General features: G+C 38.4%; 2 protein-coding genes across 2 annotated transcripts; both read left to right on the forward strand.

Moving 5' to 3' along the window:
- Window positions 1–5,299: 5,299 nt before the first annotated feature.
- Window positions 5,300–11,090, forward strand: LOC139636979 (endoplasmic reticulum resident protein 27). Its single transcript, XM_071505434.1, has 7 exons — window positions 5,300–5,469; window positions 6,079–6,164; window positions 7,669–7,806; window positions 7,911–8,027; window positions 8,381–8,506; window positions 9,454–9,651; window positions 11,000–11,090. The coding sequence occupies exons 1-7, from the start codon at window positions 5,412–5,414 to the stop codon at window positions 11,039–11,041; spliced, it is 765 nt and encodes a 254-aa protein (XP_071361535.1). The 5' UTR covers window positions 5,300–5,411; the 3' UTR covers window positions 11,042–11,090.
- A 4,921-nt stretch (window positions 11,091–16,011) lies between these two features.
- On the forward strand, window positions 16,012–17,832 carry bglapl (bone gamma-carboxyglutamate (gla) protein, like). Its single transcript, XM_071505616.1, has 4 exons — window positions 16,012–16,167; window positions 16,255–16,695; window positions 16,817–16,913; window positions 17,161–17,832. The coding sequence occupies exons 1-4, from the start codon at window positions 16,107–16,109 to the stop codon at window positions 17,261–17,263; spliced, it is 702 nt and encodes a 233-aa protein (XP_071361717.1). The 5' UTR covers window positions 16,012–16,106; the 3' UTR covers window positions 17,264–17,832.
- Window positions 17,833–18,203: the final 371 nt, after the last annotated feature.

The raw sequence follows: 18,203 nt of genomic DNA on the forward strand, positions 1-18,203 counted from the left end.
TGTGTCCTTGGTCCATTGGATGTTGTTGTTTGGATCAGTGTGGAAGAGAAGTGAGTTTATTTCAGGGAGGAAAATACATTTGGTTTTTATGATGCTGTTCAGTTTTGTGAGGAGTTCCTGTTTTCTTGGATCTAATCTGTGAGAAAAGTTTATTACTGGGATGTAAATGGTTGCATTCAAAAAAGACTGGTTTTTAACAGTTGCTGCAATTGTTTCAAGGTGGCGGTGGCTTGTTGCTTTAAACAGTTGTTAATGCCTGCAGATAAAATGACATGTTTGATATTGTGATGTAGTGAGAACTTCCTGAGAATGCAATTGACATGATAGATAGTGGTATCAGGGTAACTGTCAACCTGTATGTGAAAGGTGGAATGCGTGAAAGATTACAGTCCCCGATGATCAGGGTCTCCTCCTGCACCTCCAGCGACAAGTCCTGTAGTTTTCTGAAAGTGTGTGCATGTGTATATGACTCCGGGCGCCCTGTGAGCCAGGTGTAGTCACAGACACCCTGATGGAGTTTGAGGTGGATGCCTCAGATGTTGGGGAAGAAATCAACTTTTTCACTTTTCATTTTTCCATTTTATCATCATCGTGTCATTATCCAACTCAGTAACTGTCTCCCTGTTACAGGGCACAGCTGAGATCGTGGGACGTCCTCCTCTGCCTGGGGACCCCCGGTGATTAGGTCCCTCAGCGTGTCGATGGAAGAGGATGTCAGTTTTCTGCTATATCTCCCCCACTGGACTGCTTTGTCCAAAGCTGGCTGACTGAATGGGGGAATCTGGGGGTGGGGGAACTGTGAAATGTGGGAAATGTGTTGCTGTCTCCTCCCCAGGAGGAACAACCAGTGGTTAGAATCTGTTACTCAATGTTATTGTCATGTCTGAGTTGACAGTAACTTTCTGATATAATGAAAATATAAAATGATATCACTTGATTTCAGTGATATCATTTTACAAAATTGAGGCACTCTCATATTCATGATTTTTGTAAAGGCATAACTCATAGTAACTCACTCACACACCTGCCTGAGAGCGCACAACGTGAGAGGAGCATCATGGAAATAAATGACAATAACAGATCTGTGGATATCTTACTTTGCTCTGATGGTCTGAAGAACTGTCTGCTGCTCTGTCTGAGTATCAAATGGTGCTGTTTGCACCATTAGAGACTGCATAAGCTGGGAAATATACTGTTATATTTACAATTACATTTAAGAAGGATATTTAAATGTTTCAACCCCCCCACCTGTTATTTTTTTTTTACCTCTTTTGATTATCATAATTTGAACCCTGGGATAAAGGGATAAAAAGGAGGGTTAGGGGTCTTTGCCAAGTGTAATGAGAGTGAGAGTGAAGGCCTATTATCTTTAATCTTTATCTTCAGTCATTGTCTAAAATAACATTTTTTTTCCTGGTAGATTCAAGAATACTGCAAATTCTATTGTTTCATTTGCAAACTACAGAGCTTTTTTCATAATTTTTCGCTCACAAAGTTTTCCTGAAATAGGTTAAATGTCCCCACAGTCACAAACCACTAAGCCTGTGTAATGACTCTGATGTTTTAATTTCTGCCCCTGTGTGTATTGTAATCATTACTTTTCCTTTGTTTATTTGTAGCAGCAACTATATGAGCAACTGGGCCTGTAATTTGAACCTAGACTGCATCCTCACTGAGCCCACTGAACATTTAACACTTGTCCACACGGATGTCAGAAATTGCCAAAGACAAAAGTTTTATTTATTTCTGTTCTTCCCGCTTTTTTTCCTCTATCCTTTTCATTTTTTTCCATTCTCCAGTGTGCTATTGTGTCAGGAATGCTGCATCGAATTTACTGCAAACTGTAGGTGTCCGCAGTGTCATAAGTTAAAGACAGTAAAAGGTTCTTTGCTAGGGAGAGTCTTAGAGCAGGACTCTGACATAAATTAGATACTTATGCAGGGATATAGACAATATTAAACTAATTTGACTGGATTAACTGTGAAATAGTTTACAGAAAGACAGAGAAACAGAGGAAAAATGTAGTGGCTAAGATACTTAATATTCAGTGCTGTACAACATTCAGCTTACAGTCACTAAAGGTTAGAGAAAATGATTGTTTCTTTTGGTTTTATTTGTTTTTTTTGTTTGTTTTGTTTCGTTGGGGGATGAGTCTGTATGCTCACTTGACCTCCCTGGGAAATACTTTCTTTGTACCTACAGTATAGGTAAGAGGTGAAGAATTACAGGAACAACTTAGAACTTGTTGCTTCTTAAACAGCGATGGTGTGGTGATGATGATGAAGAAAACTCCACTGACACCGTCTTGCTAATAACAGCTCCAACTCCCCCCTTATGTAGGTTGGTTGTTCTCGTGAACCTAAGATAAACATATGATTTCCTATAAAAACAGGAAAAGGGATTCATCACATAAGATGAGGAAGTCATCCATCTCCCAATGGCGCCTAGAACTTTTGACCTAAACCTCTTAGCTAAGGCCCTTAAATCTTTTTGACCAGGGGACACCAAGCTAAGCATAACAAACCCATAAATTCGCATAACATATAGAACTTCAGATACTACAAACTAAATTATACTGTAAATGCTTTTAAATTACCCAGAACATAGTGACTAATTACAAGGTACAAACAGGATACCTGCAGTCTAGGTCTTTGTGTCCTTTGACAAAAAGCTCTGAAAATGAGGCAAACTACATGACACTTAAACTTAGTTAAATCAATTAAAAAAGCTTTATAATAAATATTAGTCTAACCTAATCTAAACACAACTGTAATTACAGTGTAAAAAGATGGGTTTGTGAACCATGAAAGAGTTTATTTTATAGCCTTGTATTTAAAAACATAAACATAACCTATAAAAGCATTTGTAGTTATAGGTATAAAGGCACACTCTGCTTCCCACGCCAGCATTCTGCACTCTGCTTGTTCCACAGCAACATTTACAGCAACCTTTACATTACAATATGTTCTAAATGTATCATGAAATTAAAATAAACAATAGTGTAAATAATTTCATTCAAACATCAACACTGTCAACCCAAAGCTCCTGCCATGTTACCTGGTAGTAATATTACTGTTCTGTGTAAATATTAAATGGGTACTGAGAAATTTTGAAAATACCATTTATTTTCAACTTCCTCATTGTGTAACCATCTCTTCCCTTGTACTTACATTAATTTTAGATGCACTGTAAATATTTTATTGATGCCTTGTACACAATAAATAATCACACAGTAGTGTGTGGGCTGTAATCTTAACTTTCACTGTGCTGTGACACTACAAAGACAGAATAAGTGTTTGACAGTTCACCACTTAGGTGTATTGGAATTGCAATAAAATGTGAACCACACATTTATTTTCATTTAAGACTAAATAACAGTAATTACATTCCCATCATCCTCAACTGTTTGTGTTTGGTCTTATTTTATTTTGCTTTTGTGGTTATTCCCCTTTTCCTGATGGATCAGATTATTCAGGCTTCTGACGTTTTGTTTAAGTCTATATTCCCCAGAAAAGGTAAAAAGGTGGCACTCCATAGTAATAAACAGCAAAAAGATTTACCTCATGTGAATTTATTTACAATCAATATGCTGATAAATTTGGTTCTGCAGAATATAGATTTTAAAGGCTGAACACTGAAGCTGAACGTCACAGTTATGACCTTGGGAATTTTCTCATCACTGCACATTAGTCTCCTTCTTGCACTGACCACATTTAACTTTTAGGAACAGCTTTAAGAGGCTGTTCTTATGTTCTGTTCAACATTAATGTACAGCAGGAATACTTTGGGTCCAAAATTGGAAAAACTAAATAATTTATTTTATTTTTTTACATTTTTAGATTTAAATGTGAAAAGTATTTTGACTTTATTGATGCAAAAGAGACAGTTTACAAGGTTCAGACCAAAATGGTCTTGTCCTCAAGAGTTTGTTGTATTTTTGTGCATCTGTTTTTTCTGCTCTGTGGTTGACCGAACTGTAACTTCCCTTCAGCTTTCAGCAGATTCCTTTTCTGTGGGAACTATGCTCGAAATCACTGTGTAAAATGTCAAACTTGATGTAAATCTTTTTTTTCAGTTTAGTTTAATAAATATTGTGGTGTTGTTATGAATAAATGTGCTTTTCAGAGGCCCTTTGTTTTTGTTTTAACAGCAAGACAACATTTCTGTGGTGGTTATGGGAGCTGCCTTTTTCTGTCTTTCTTACTATTTATCTGAGAAAATATTTCATGTCCTTTTTTTCTCCCCTTGACTCACAATTTTAGATATTTAACTGTAATTCCTGCTACGCCATCATTTTTTTAAGACAATACATTTTTTATGAATTTGCCATTGAAGAATTCACTTGCAGAGTTATTGTGCATTTATTCTCTAAAAACTCTTGGCAAACAAACAAACAGGCAGAAAGCTATATTAACAGCAATGGCAAAAAAATGCTCTCCTTTACCTCAAAGATGTAATTTTCTAGCATAACCTTATGGTGTCATGTGAATTTTAGAAATGATAAACATCAATAACCTTAAAGTGTTCAGATGATCTGATCAAATCTAGTTCCCATAGCATAGTTTCCTTAATTATGAGGATGTTTTCAGAGAATTCTTCTGATATTTTTCCTTAAACTCACTGAATGGAGGAAATACATACTTCTAATTTTTATACTTATTAATATGTTAAAAAGATAGTAAAAATGAAGGAAAGCAAACTCATTGCATCTTGATTTTCACCTTGGTTTCTTAATGTTACATAAAAAATAGTGTCCCCCAAACACTAAACACTGAACACCAGGCATTTTCCTACTGTGATTTAATGTCTCATTGATTGTCGGCATCATGATGGATTAGGCAGGAGTTGTAGCAAGCCCTGGAGCAGCCCTGTTTATCTTATATCAGGTCGTTCACTGGTCACACAGGCCTTCTCATTGGCTATTTGTTACCTGCCTGAGGATAAAGGATTAGTATTAACCAAGCTGCTATTTCAGCAGAGATGCCCACCCACGACTCATTTAAGTAGCACACTGCAGCACAAGACCTTTTGCTGCAAATGAGACTCGTCAAGACACAAGAAAAGGTGTATGATGTTTCACAGAAGCAAAGGTAGGCTCGACTAAGTGCATCCTTATTGTCCATAGTGCAGACATATATACACGCCTGCCCCCTGTCCTACAGTGACACGTAGTCCAACAACCTCCCAGCATCCCATCTTATCAAGAACACCTTGCTGGTTCCCACGAAGCCTCCAATCACATCCCAGGAAAGTTGCAGCAGCTGCAGCCGGCTGCCATGTGGTGACTGGCAGAGACAGAGCACAGGTGACACGACTCTTTGAACAGAGTCAAACAGCTACAAAGTCCCCTCGGCTCTCCTTGGTTTTCCTTTTTTTAGCTGCCTCTGCGTGTGAGTCTAATCGGTCGAAATATGCTGAGCACCCTGTTTCTTGCCTTGCTGGTATCTTCTGTCACTGCCACGAAGAAAGGTAAATTGATTTAAGCATACTTTGTTGTTTAGATTTTTTTGTCTTGCTACTGGCTCTTCTCTCTGCTTTTCATGTGAAAGATCAAATATAATATGATTTCCTTGTGCCATGCTAGCAGCATGGCTCCAGGGATGGAAATCTGTGTTGTTCAGCGGGTCGGTCCAGCACTTTGGTGTACTCTGAAATATCTGTTGAAGTAATGTACTCATCAGTTACTGGTTATATTGTCATTTGTTCCAGAAATTCATGTCCCTGTCAGAATTGTAATAATTTTGGTTATTCCTTTATCAAATTTTCATTTACTTCCATCAGGTCAAAATTTTAATATTTCCAATATTTTGATTTATGCCTACTACAGAACAGTTATGTCATTTAAGCCATTTTTTATATGCCTAATATCACAAATCACAAACACGCTTCAAGGGGTTTTGGTCATTGTTAGCAACATGCTGACATTAGCATTTAGCTCAAATCATTGTGTGTAAAAGTACAGCCTCACAGAGCTGCTGGGCTGTGGACTTTTAGTGTTCTTTAGAGAATGACTGTGATTGTAATGTACAAACTATGTTGAACTGTATGTCTGGCGTATGTCATGTCATTCTTTCTCAGACAGTGCTCTTCCAAGGCTGAATGACACCAAAGCTGCTGAGGCCTTCATCGACTCTGCTGAGGTGGTGGTCATTGGATTTCTGGAGGTCAGACAAGATAATTGCATATAATGAAAAAAAAAGTCTCAACCATCAACTCAAATATTTTTCCAGATGTCTCTTAAACATGCCCACAGACACTGTTTTATGGCTTAGTTTACTTTGTTAACATGCATGTGGCACACCAGACATGATCAGACAAATTAGCTGAGGGTGAGGCTGCGGAAGCTCCACAAATACAGCACTTGTTTGCACCCTGGTCTCAGTGATGCTGCTGTCACGAATAGATTTCTTAGAACGATATATTTCCCGTGGCCACACCTTTGGCAGCACTGGTGCTGTGAGGACAGAGAGTGGCCAACTGTCCCACAGAGGCGAGCCCTTTGGCCAGACTCAGTGTGCGTGGGAAGATGGCGGGCCACTTCACAGGAAATACATACGTATCTGAAGTCTTGTGGGATTGGCTCCATTGACCCTCTCATAAACAAGTGCAAAGACAGGGAAAAGGTTCATGAGAGGAGAATGGAAGAGTGAGAGGGAGAGCACAAGAGGATAACATAGCTGGACCGTGATGCTGAAGGCAAAATGAGACCAAAATATTGGTGCTGTGACTCACTGTGAATGAACACATATTACAGGCTGCAAAATGATAAAATGGATTGCCAGAGCTCATGCAACACTGTCACAGAAATAGACATGATTCACCCTCCTTTGAGTCAGCCTTGTCTCTTCTCCCAGTATTTCTTCATTTCTCAATCTCTCTCTCTGCCATACGCACTTCTTTTCAAATTCACATTTTATTTGAAAAAATAAATAAATAAATAAAAGAAGGTAAAGTTTGTGGTGGTGTCCCCCACACGACCTGGTGGTCTTTGAGGGTAAAGTAATTGTAAAGTAAAGATAGCATGTCCTATCATGCTGAACTTCTACTCTCTCTCATATATATATATATATATATATATATGAGAGAGAGTAGAACTATATATATATATATATATATATATATATACACACACACACATACACACACACACACACACACACACACATATATATATATATATATATATATATATATGTATGTATAGTTGTAAATTAAATATAATTATTAAATTAAATATATTAGAGTTGTAAATTAAATACAATGGGGTAAAAAATACAGTATTTCCATCTGAAAAAAGTATTTAGTAGCAAAACATGTAAAAACTCAGTACAAGTACCTTGAGTAAATGTACCTAGTCACTTTCCTCCTCAGGCACACTATCCTCAGAGTGCTTATTTGTTTTTTTTAAATCACAACCATCCAATGTGCGAAGGCATATTTTTCTCTCTTTTAAAATGTAAGTACAGCTACATATGAGCGTAACAATCCACAAATTTTAAGGGAATAAACAATACTCAAATACTATGGGGAACAATAACTATACTATACTAATAATAACTTGTGGGGGACAAAATATTTAAAAAATTTTTGAAAAGAGTAAGACTGCACCTGACAAGAAGAGTTGAATGGTCTTGCTGTGTAACTCTCTCCTTGACTTTGGTATTTCAGGGAGAGGAGAGTCATGGCTTTAAGGAGCTTGTTGCAGCTGCAGCACGCATTGATTCGGTCCCTGTAGCCATTTGCACTGTGAAAGAGGTGTGGGCTGACTACAGCCTCTCCTCAGACACCATCACCCTTTTCAGAAAGGTATTGTACATACATTTATACATAACACATTGTTTCAATAATAAATGTGATGGTGCTATCAGTTTTATGATGATTATGATATTAATGTGTATCATGTGATCTAGGCTGATAACCACCAGGAGAATCTTGTTCTCGCCGATGCCAAGAAGTTAGAAACTGACGGTCTTGTAAACTTCATCAGTATCAACGAGGTTCGCTACATCACAGAATACAGCCAAATGGTAGGCCCACTTCTTCTACATGTTTTTATGTAGTCAACAGCCTGCCTCTATCTGTCATTTAGTCCTGAAGGCCTTACTTCTCTTGTTAAAATATATTGTATTAAAGACAGATGCAAAATATACAGAAAGCAAGGGGAAAAAATACATTTTAACACAAAGATCAGTACACAGAGAAAAAAAAATACAATGATTTTATAATTTGTCATATAAAAAAATAACCTGCCTCTCATTGTTAGATCTTTTCAGGTGTGAGACCTCTGAAAAAGGATATCATGGGTGGCCAGTGGAACTGTAATTCCTCCATTCCTCTTAACCCTCACACTCTTTTTGTATGCCGTTTTATTTTCCCTCAGACAGCAGTGGGCCTGTTCAATTCAGAGGTGAAAACACACCTCCTCCTCTTTGCCAACAGGGGGAGTAAAGAATTTACTGAGCTCAAGGAACAACTGGGAGCTCTGGCCCCTGAGTTCACAGGCAAGGTAAGAACATGCATGTACTTAATTTACCAACAAAACAAATCCATTTTTGCGTCCTTTTACAGGTCAGGTAAATTCAAATGGGTTTATCTAGCAAACTAGAGCAAAGTAAAAGCAGTTTAATGATGTGTGCTTTATCACGGTATCTGCAAGTCTGCAAGTGTCCAAAGCACTGGATGCAGATCCCTCTAAAAAATGGCCTTGGACACTTTAAAAGTCTTACTTTTATCTAGCCTGCTGTAGACATTAACATTGGTTATAACTTTTGGCTATTGAGAAACAGTTGTTAGGAAGCTCATTGACTCTTAATAGATTTTCTGCTGTTTATGATATAGAGATGGGTAATGGATAATAAGACAATATACCCCTTGGCATAGACAAGTAAAGCGTCACCCACCCCTCCTCTGTAGCACCTCCAGACTGAAACTTTGGCTAATTTTGACTGTATCTGAAGTCATTTAACTGAGCTCTGTGATTTAAAAAAAGAAATATTAACAGTCCCTTCACACCGAGGCTTTCCTCCAGGAGTCAACTGACCTCTCGGAACCCTGGACCTGTGCCCCATAAACCTTTTCAACAATCCATACATTGGTCCAGGTTACATTAATTGATTAATTACATGACTAGGGATTGCTGATATATATACAGCAGGGAAGAACTGACAGAAATGTGATATAAATGTCAATTACTTCATGCACTAATTAATGAATAATTGTGGGACTTGCTTTCCATTGTTTTCTGGAATGGCCACGAAAAAAGGTACTGAATTAAGTTCTGTGTGGTATTAAAAGGGTCTTAAAAAGTCTTAACTTTAACGTGTTGAACCCTGCAGATACTACTGCAAATCAAATACAACCAAAGTCTAGAAGAGGTTACATATCTGTGGTTACTTGATTTAATCCATAATAATTTAAATGATGTCATTAAATCAAATTGTGTCTGTGTTCCAGTTCTTGTTCGTGCTCATTAATGGAGCAGTGAAGTCCAACTCTCGGTCACTTGGCTACTTTGGCATCAAGTCTCGGGACCTCCCGCGGGTTGGCATCTATGATGGTGCCTCTGATATGAAGTGGCTTCTTCCTGAGGGAGAGATTTCTACTGAGCGAGTGCGGGAGTTTTGCCAGTCCTTCCTACGAGGAGAACTGAAGGTGACCAGCCATTATGATTTGGCATATTAGATGTATTTAACCTGGTATAGCTACAACAGCAGATGTAGATGCTGCCCACTGTACCCAGAGGACATTGTAGACTGACTTTTAAACAACTTAAAACCAAAAGAGTAGCCAAGTTTAGTGATTTAAATTAAGCAGCACAATTTAAAGATAAAAATCACTGTGCAGTACGAATGAAACAGGAATGCTGCTCCAGAAAAAAGCTAGAGAAAAGCACTTGTAACTGTCAAGTAAATGTGCCACACAAAAGAAACCTCACTGTGCAGACTAATTTGCTCTGTTTACAGAGTTAGTACCAGAGTATCACTGAACAGTGGCTGTAAAAAGACTGAATTCAGATAACATGATATAAGGTGAATAACTGATGCTTGTTCTCCAGTGGTGCGGAAAAGTATTTAGATTTTTTATTTAACTTAAACTACAGAAATATTCAGTTAAAGGTAAAAGTCCGACTAGTATTATCAGCAAAATATGTTTAAATTATCAAACATAAAAATATTCATCAGGCAGCAGAATGGTCCCTGTATCGTATAGTGTAAAGTGTATAGTGAAAAGTAACACGTGACTGTAGTGGTCATATAAATGTAGTGGAATCAGTTTAAAGTAAAAAGCAGCATAAAATAGAAAGTATCTCAACATTATACTTGTGTATAGTACTTAAGTAGATGTACTTGAGAACTCAAATGGAAACGATTGTTTGCAATGCACAAAGTAATCCTTGGCACATCTTTAAATATTGTGTTCAAGAAAATAATTAACATAAATAAATGACATAATTATTGGACTACCACCCTCAGTTTTCCTTTTCCATTCACCTTGTGTTTTCACCACCGTTTCCACACGTTTATCGCCTGTCAAAATCACCAAGATCACCAGTCACTCAAACAATTATACAAATTTGATGATGCTGTTGGTTTTGTTCTTTTGCCTCGAGCACAACCATCATTTTCCACAGCTTTTCTGCAAGTTCTCAACTGTGGTTTATGAATTCTGTTTTTTCTCTCTCTCTCTACTAGGTTAAGTTCTAAAATAAATAAATGAATAAAACCAATAAAGTCTTGACAGAGAGGAATGAAACAGAGCGTGAATAGATTCAAGAGCATCTCGTAATGCACAAGTGTAGTTGATGTGGATGTAGTAAATTCCTAAAGTTTTTTTTAGCTTTCCTCCGAGGGAAATACAGCAGTAGGGTGCCTGTGCCCGTGCAATGCCAGATAGATAAAGTTGAAGTAAACTTGATGTATACAGCTCTGCACTGTTTTATATATTCTCTGGTGCTATATTGTCTGCTGTATTTCACCTAAGATACCTTTACATTTTTCAGGAAGTGAAGCAGGCCGGAGCACAAGTCAAGACAGAGCTCTAGGACAAATGTAAATGGATTGTTATGCATGGAATAAAAAACTGGAAAAGGGGCGTCTGAATTCTTCTTGCTGTGGAAAGAGTGACTCTATAGTACACTCTCTTCCCCTGCAGTTTCTTCCTTTCAGCAAAAATGAAACTATGCAAAGTGAACTATGTATATGTGTGTGTGTTTATATTATGTGCCCTCACTTATTTACCCTTCTATGTTATGTTTTGTCTGTTTACATGAGTGTGAGCCCGTCTGCGGTCTGGTTAGCCAACCACAGGTCACTGGCCACAAGTCGCAGTGATCCGGCGGAGTTTGTTAGTTTGTCCGCTAATGTTATTGTCAGAACCACAACACACCGACCTCAGAGAGACTGACAGAGAGCAGACTGGGAAGATCTGTATCGAGGTAGTTCAGACACAGTACTTAGTGGTACTTTCTCATATGATTCACTATAGATAGAAAAGCATCTAAATAAAGGGACAAACATCATCTGTACAAGATAAACTATTAAAAATCCCCAATGAAGAACGTTAGGGGATCACAGAGGCAGCAGTGACACAGTTAAAAAGTAGAGCATCTAATTCAAACTTTAATTAAAGATATCTGACTTGAGGACATATCAGGCTCTATAAATATAGGATAAAAGCAAGAGTATTCAGCTATAAAGGCTATAACAACTCTATAAAAGAACAACAACAGATGGGCTGTAGACATCAAGAGTGCAAAAGTTTGGGCCTGTCCCAGAAATATTCTCCCAAGCAAGAAGGGAATTTCAAGGTCCAGACTGGGATCGGTATAATTAGCAGTGTTGTACTGCCAAGCGGATACATCCGGCGGAATTGGGAAAGCCTGGCAGGTGGACCACATGGAAATATATACTATGTGTTGACTGCCATCTGAGCTTGTTTACAGCTCCAACTGGGACAGTCAGGGGATGAGACAGTGTTACATAAAGGTCTGATGGGGGTCAAATGGGAACAAACATGACAGTGTGTTTTAGTTTTATACCATCAAATGGCAAATTATAAGTTACTGCTCCATTATGAAATAGTTAGCCCCAGTTCTTGTGTTTGATTTTAAATATTAGTGCACCATGATGTCAGTAATTCACCAGTCACCGATTACTGGTCATTAAAATATGATTTCATAAGCATTTCTGTGGTTTATTATTACATTTGAATGTTTTGAACATTTTTAAGAAACAAAAGCTCTGTTGGACAAACTTATAAACACTTGGTGTCAGATAAAAATTAGCATGGCTTCCTCTGGCTTAAGGCATAAGAAATGAAATTTATGTGACCAAAAGACCGAATTAATCTAGCGAATCTGGGTTCCGAAATTTAATGTAAGAAATTAAACTTAAAACATTTGCACTTGACGCTATTTTCCTGTGTAAAGAAATTGGACTGTGATTATGATTAATTTTTCATTAAAAAAAGCTTTCCCTGAAACTTAGACTTTTTAACTTTGCAGATTACAAAAAAAACCCCCAAAAAACCCTGAGTTCTGGATACAAGTAGTAAAAGCTGGTAAATATATGTAGCAGTAATGGCATCAACATAACAGCATCTTTCATCTGAAACATTTCCTTTAAAAACTGTGACTTGATGTGATGTTGCAGTTTAAACTAGGTTAGGACAGTTATCAAAGTCAAAGTCTGTTCAAGTTAATTTTCTGATGCTCTCTTTGACCTGATGCTGGTACACAGACACAGTACTGTTGCAGAATGACAGTTGCTTTTACATGATATGCTTACATACTTGTCCTGGAGATAATGTTACTACACTAGCTAACAGGATTTCTTTATGGGTTTATATTTATTTGCACAAAAAAAAAAATCACAATATATGACACTAATGGGACAACACATAGTATTCTAGCTGCAGCAACTACAAAAATAGTAGATTATATTTTACACTCATTCTGTAACTCCCACTGTTGTGTGTGTTACATTTTTGAGGGCTAGTTGACGGTGAGGGGCCTTGGTGGTTTTTGTCATGACATGGGAAGGAACTCTCCTCCTTCATCTCCTGCTCAAACTAAACATTAAACTCCCTGTTCTCCAGAATCCACTGCAGATGTCACAGTCCTGTTGGGCTAAACTGAGCATCAATTTGGCTTTTACAATCCCAAGGACGAAATGTCACAAATCTTCATCTAAAATTGGTCTCTAAATAAGACTAGTCTCCAGTAAATAAGCAATAAGTATATTGTTGGTAATAAGTCAAATCTAATACTGGTGTTATTCCCTTTAAGGTCATTCTGATGCATGAAAATACAGTACATTATGGAGCACATTAAATTGTATTAAATGGTGGTTTTATGGCATCTTCTTCTCACATCTGTCAGTGAATGAGTCCTGCTGGAGAGCTAAACCTGTAAAGGCAGTAAATTTTACTCTGCCTGGTATCAGTGTGCTAAGCACAGGGTGACATACAGTACAGTACATGCATTATTTGCACACCAGAAAATTATTTTCACATCTCATGCAAAGTACAACCCTCAGCACCTTTACAGTACAGTCCTCCAAGTGTCCAAATATGAAGTTTCATGTTTGAATTTTACTTTTATGTGAGCACAACATCTAAGACAGGACATGTTGTGTCTCGGTTGAGAACTACCACACGCACTTTGAGGTAACAGTTTTAAAAAATGCTGAATGCCTGTCCGCAACTGGTCATTTAAAGCTTGTTTGTTGCAATTATATAATGCATATCATGCAAGAGGAGAAAAGCTGGCGGGGACAAAAGAAGGACATTCACAGTGAACTTCTTACAACATTACAATAAAAATGTCTCAATTAAACCCACTGTTATTAATGCTTAACGTACCAGAAATGTTAGTTGTGTTGGGGTTCAGTGCTTGATGACAGGTTTAGATTTGTTTTTTAAGGTTTGAGTCCAGATTTGCCAGAATATTTTTCAATCAGCTTTGCTGAGGTCCAGAGTTAGCTCAACTCAAAGTCATTTCTTGAACATTTCTGTGTCTATGGACGTTCCCTGTGTGTATTCCTGTAGATGTTCCCAAAACGATGTGAGGTAAGGAAACCAATCTGTGATTAAAAATGAAAAGCAAAGACAGAAATTACTCTGATGACTTTCAGCACTTGTGAAATGGAGAAGCTCCTGAGGCTGAATTCATAAAATGACAATATGTGCCTTCACAATATTACAGAAAAAATAACTTCCACCCCCAATACACACACAAGTGAACATGTTAATAGAAAAAGAATCATGCAAGTGATTAATAAATTAACAGGATGGACATGTTAAGTTTAAGTTCAATGTTTTCCAGACAAGAGAATGTGTAAACCCAAACATCCATAAAAAGTGAGTACTACTTATTGTCTAGCTGAAGTGATTTCAGTGCCAAGATGCAACAACAAAAAAACAATTGATCCACAGCAGAAATGCCCTAGACTCTGTGTTTCCAGCCTACCCAGAGACCTTGTGGCAATTGTTTTCTCCAACTGTGTCCCCCACGCACTACAATGCATCCACAAAAATGGACACTAGACCAGACATTGAAATTACACAGCACACAGTCCAAGACAAATCCCTGACACCAAGAATAACACCAGACTTTAAGAAACACGAAGGACACCGAGGTCACTCTGCAGCAGCACAGCATTTCTCACTACATGATAAATAGAGCTGTTTGGGGGCCATCTGAGACATATATATACATGAAGTGATATGTGTGCATAAATGTTTGGTTATCTAAGCAGTATTTAAGTTGCAATATGGTTTAGATCCAAGTTGTGAAATCAAATACAGATACCATTTTTTTTTTTATCAAAAAGCCACAGCTGAAGCCACATTTGAATTGTATCACTCAAACAGACAGCTGCATCCAAACCCACATACATAAAGCTGTGCATCCAACCCATGGGGCTTTCCTATGTTTAGCTCTATATATGCTGAAATACATCAAGCAAGGCTGTGTGTTGGGCCAACGGTTGCCGTTGGTAAACCATGGCCGTGCCTGGATCTGGCCAGGACCAGGACCGGATCTGTAAATAGTGACTGACTGCGGTTTGGTGGGACTCTGCAAGACTCTAATTAAGCTCTGTCGCATAATGAGGCTCACTGCTGTTCCGTGTCACTTGATTAGTAGCTTGTGGTCGGCTCAGGCTATAGTTTGGGGTTTGTGGGGGTGGGAGATCACATCTGGGGCAAGGAGCACAGCAGCATAACAGCAATGGCAGAATTGGTAACCTTGATGTTAAAGAGGCTACCCTGCAGTGGGTCTCCCTGATTAAAAACCAATCACATTTTGAGGTTATTTTAAAGAAATCAGTAACACCACTGGTTTGGTCTGTCAGAGGTTTGCTGTATTATTTATACTCCAGTGATGAGGGGTGACGATTGAAAGGAATTTGAAAGGGGCATGTATGGATTTGGAATACAAGACAAGTATAAAAATTATTGACCTTTGAAAATAATTTGACCTTAGCAAACAACTGACAGAGAAATGACAGCAAGAAAATATGACAAGAATAATCTTCAGTTATTAGAGATAGTAGAGTAGAGATAAACTACTTTAAGGTGTCAATTCAGTAATTTAATGTCACATTTAGCTACAGGTCATAAAGGTTTGTTAAAATTAAACGTAAAACATTTCTGATAAGTCTTTTCTGTGTGTTTGAGAGTGCATCTTACTTTCCTCATGTTACCTTGTTTGTCTTGGACTGGCTTTAATGTCAAATGAAGGTTTACATACATACATATAGGCTTACCTACAGTACCGGGCACTGTACATAAAGACAAATGCCAAGAATGTTTGTGGACACGCAAGTTTCTGTGGGAGTGAATGAGTTTTTGGACTTAGTGCCAGGCGCTGCGTGGGTGTTTATAGGAGCTTTCATGACAAGTGAAATCGGAAATGTTGACATCTGACTCCCCAGCCAATCAGAGGGTTATCTCATTGTGTGGGTCTGGTCTGACACAGGAGGTGGACTACAGTATAAAATGACCTTGAATTTGGGGAAAGAAACAGAGCAAACCATCGAAGGACAGCTAAGAAGAGCAAGCAATCAAAAAAGTAACTTGTCTACGGCAAGAAACTATAAAGCATCATGAAGACTCTGACTCTTCTCTCCATCTGCGCCCTTCTGTCAGTGTGCTGGTCCATGGGAGGTAAGGACGAACTCAAACTAATCTTATCATTGCTGTGCTTACCAAGAGAATGTTTTTGAAAAAAATGCTATTTTCTGTGCACATCAGGTGTGGAACCAGAGGTTGTTGTGGACCCTGCTGCCGACACAGCTTCTGAAGCTGTACCCGCTGACCCCGCAGCTGCAGACCCAGCAGCTCCAGACACTGATTCATCCTCCGCTTCAGACTCTTCCTCCTCCTCTGAATCCGATTCAGCCTCATCCTCTGCATCAGACTCCAACTCTTCCTCCGACTCTTCAGCATCTGATTCTAACTCAAGCTCTGACTCATCAGCCTCCGATTCATCCTCCTCCTCGGAATCCTCCGAGTCCTCCTCATCTGAGTCATCTGAGTCCTCTGAATCCTCTGAATCCTCTTCCTCCGAGTCCTCCTCCTCTGAGTCCAATTCTTCTGCCTCTGACTCCTCAGCGTCCGACTCCTCTGCCTCTGATTCTTCCTCTTCTTCATCTTCATCCTCCTCATCTTCATCAGAGTCAGCCAGCACTGAGGGTATGCAAATGTTTTCGAGAGAAAATCTTTGACTTTTTTAGAATTACTTTTAGTTTTCATATGACTGTAAAACAACAAAACTGAAGAAAGTGAGTTAGTAATTTATGATTTGTCCACTCAGCTTCTCCAGTGGTTATGAAGAGAGACCTGGCTGCTGTTCTCCTGAGGAGAAGAAGAGCAGCCCCAGCAGGAGACCTCACCCCCCTGCAGCTGGAAAGGTAGTTATTTACTCTAACTGGACCAAACTGACTCACTAGGAAACAATATACAGAATGTTGCACACTATTAGCTACTGTTTGACTTTTGCTGCAATTCATTAAAACAAACACACACACACACACACACACACACACACACACACACACACAAACACACTTCAGAACAAAAATGTTGAATCTAGTCTAAAATGACTTGTGTGACATGCTACATGCTATCTAACTTAAAATTCTCTCCTCTGCCATCCAGCCTGAGAGAGGTGTGTGAAGTGAACGTCGCCTGTGACGAGATGGCTGACACTGCAGGCATCGTTGCTGCATACAACGCCTACTATGGACCCGTTCCCTTCTAAGTTAAAGACTTTTCTTCCATCCCCATGTGAACTATTTTCTTTGTCTTTTTGTATTAGAACAGTGCAATAACTCCCCTAAATCCAAACAAGGAGCAGGCAATCACAAAAAAAAAACGGGTTTGGTCTATGTTATGATGCTAGATGGAGATTTTTTTTTTTGGCAGAAATCCTTGCACAAGTGACCAGCTATAGTGGTCCTGTATGAAGTGGTCCTCTTCCAGAGAGAGGCACATGGAAACACAAGCCTGTGAAGAATGCAGTAGCCCAGACAAATTTAAATTATTCTTCTCGTCTATAGTATAATACAATGGATGGTGCTACAAGTGCAAGTGTATTGTATGTTAATGTATTAATGTTTTTTTTTTGTGCTTTAGACTCAGATGTAGTAGTTCTAGTGAGTAGTAGGTGTAGTAATGAGTTCTTAGAGGTACTGTAGTTTTAGTACTAATGTATTGATAGTGGTAGTGGTAGTGTACAGTGTGTGTAAAATGCACAACAGTTATCTGTAATGACTGTAACCACAAATTGCCTCTGAGTTTGAAAATAATAAATTAATTCGTTTTGTCCAATTGTTGTATTGTATTTAATATGTTGTGGTGACTGCCCTTTGCACCTTTATTTATTTATTTATTTATTTATTCATTTTCAAACCTGGGACTTGCTGCTCACAGCACATGGTGTGTGCCCTAACTATTTGGCCATTGGGTCGCCCCAGCCCTTTGTACCTTTAGCAAACATCCAGCAAACACTGATGCCACAGGACATAATCACGTGATCCATTGCTATTATCAAAATATAGATTATAGCTGCTCTAAATGACTTAGACATATTCTGTATTGTATTAGATTATCCTCCCTATAGGCAACATGCACCATACAAATGGCATCAGCATCAGTCTCTTCCTGTTTTTCATCCAGTGTTATGTTTTCCTCAAATGGCT

This window comes from Trachinotus anak, unplaced genomic scaffold, assembly GCF_046630095.1.
Source record: "Trachinotus anak isolate AG129_WGS33_773 ecotype Australia unplaced genomic scaffold, CSIRO_AGI_Tana_v1 ptg000019l, whole genome shotgun sequence".
NCBI lineage: Eukaryota > Metazoa > Chordata > Actinopteri > Carangiformes > Carangidae > Trachinotus > Trachinotus anak.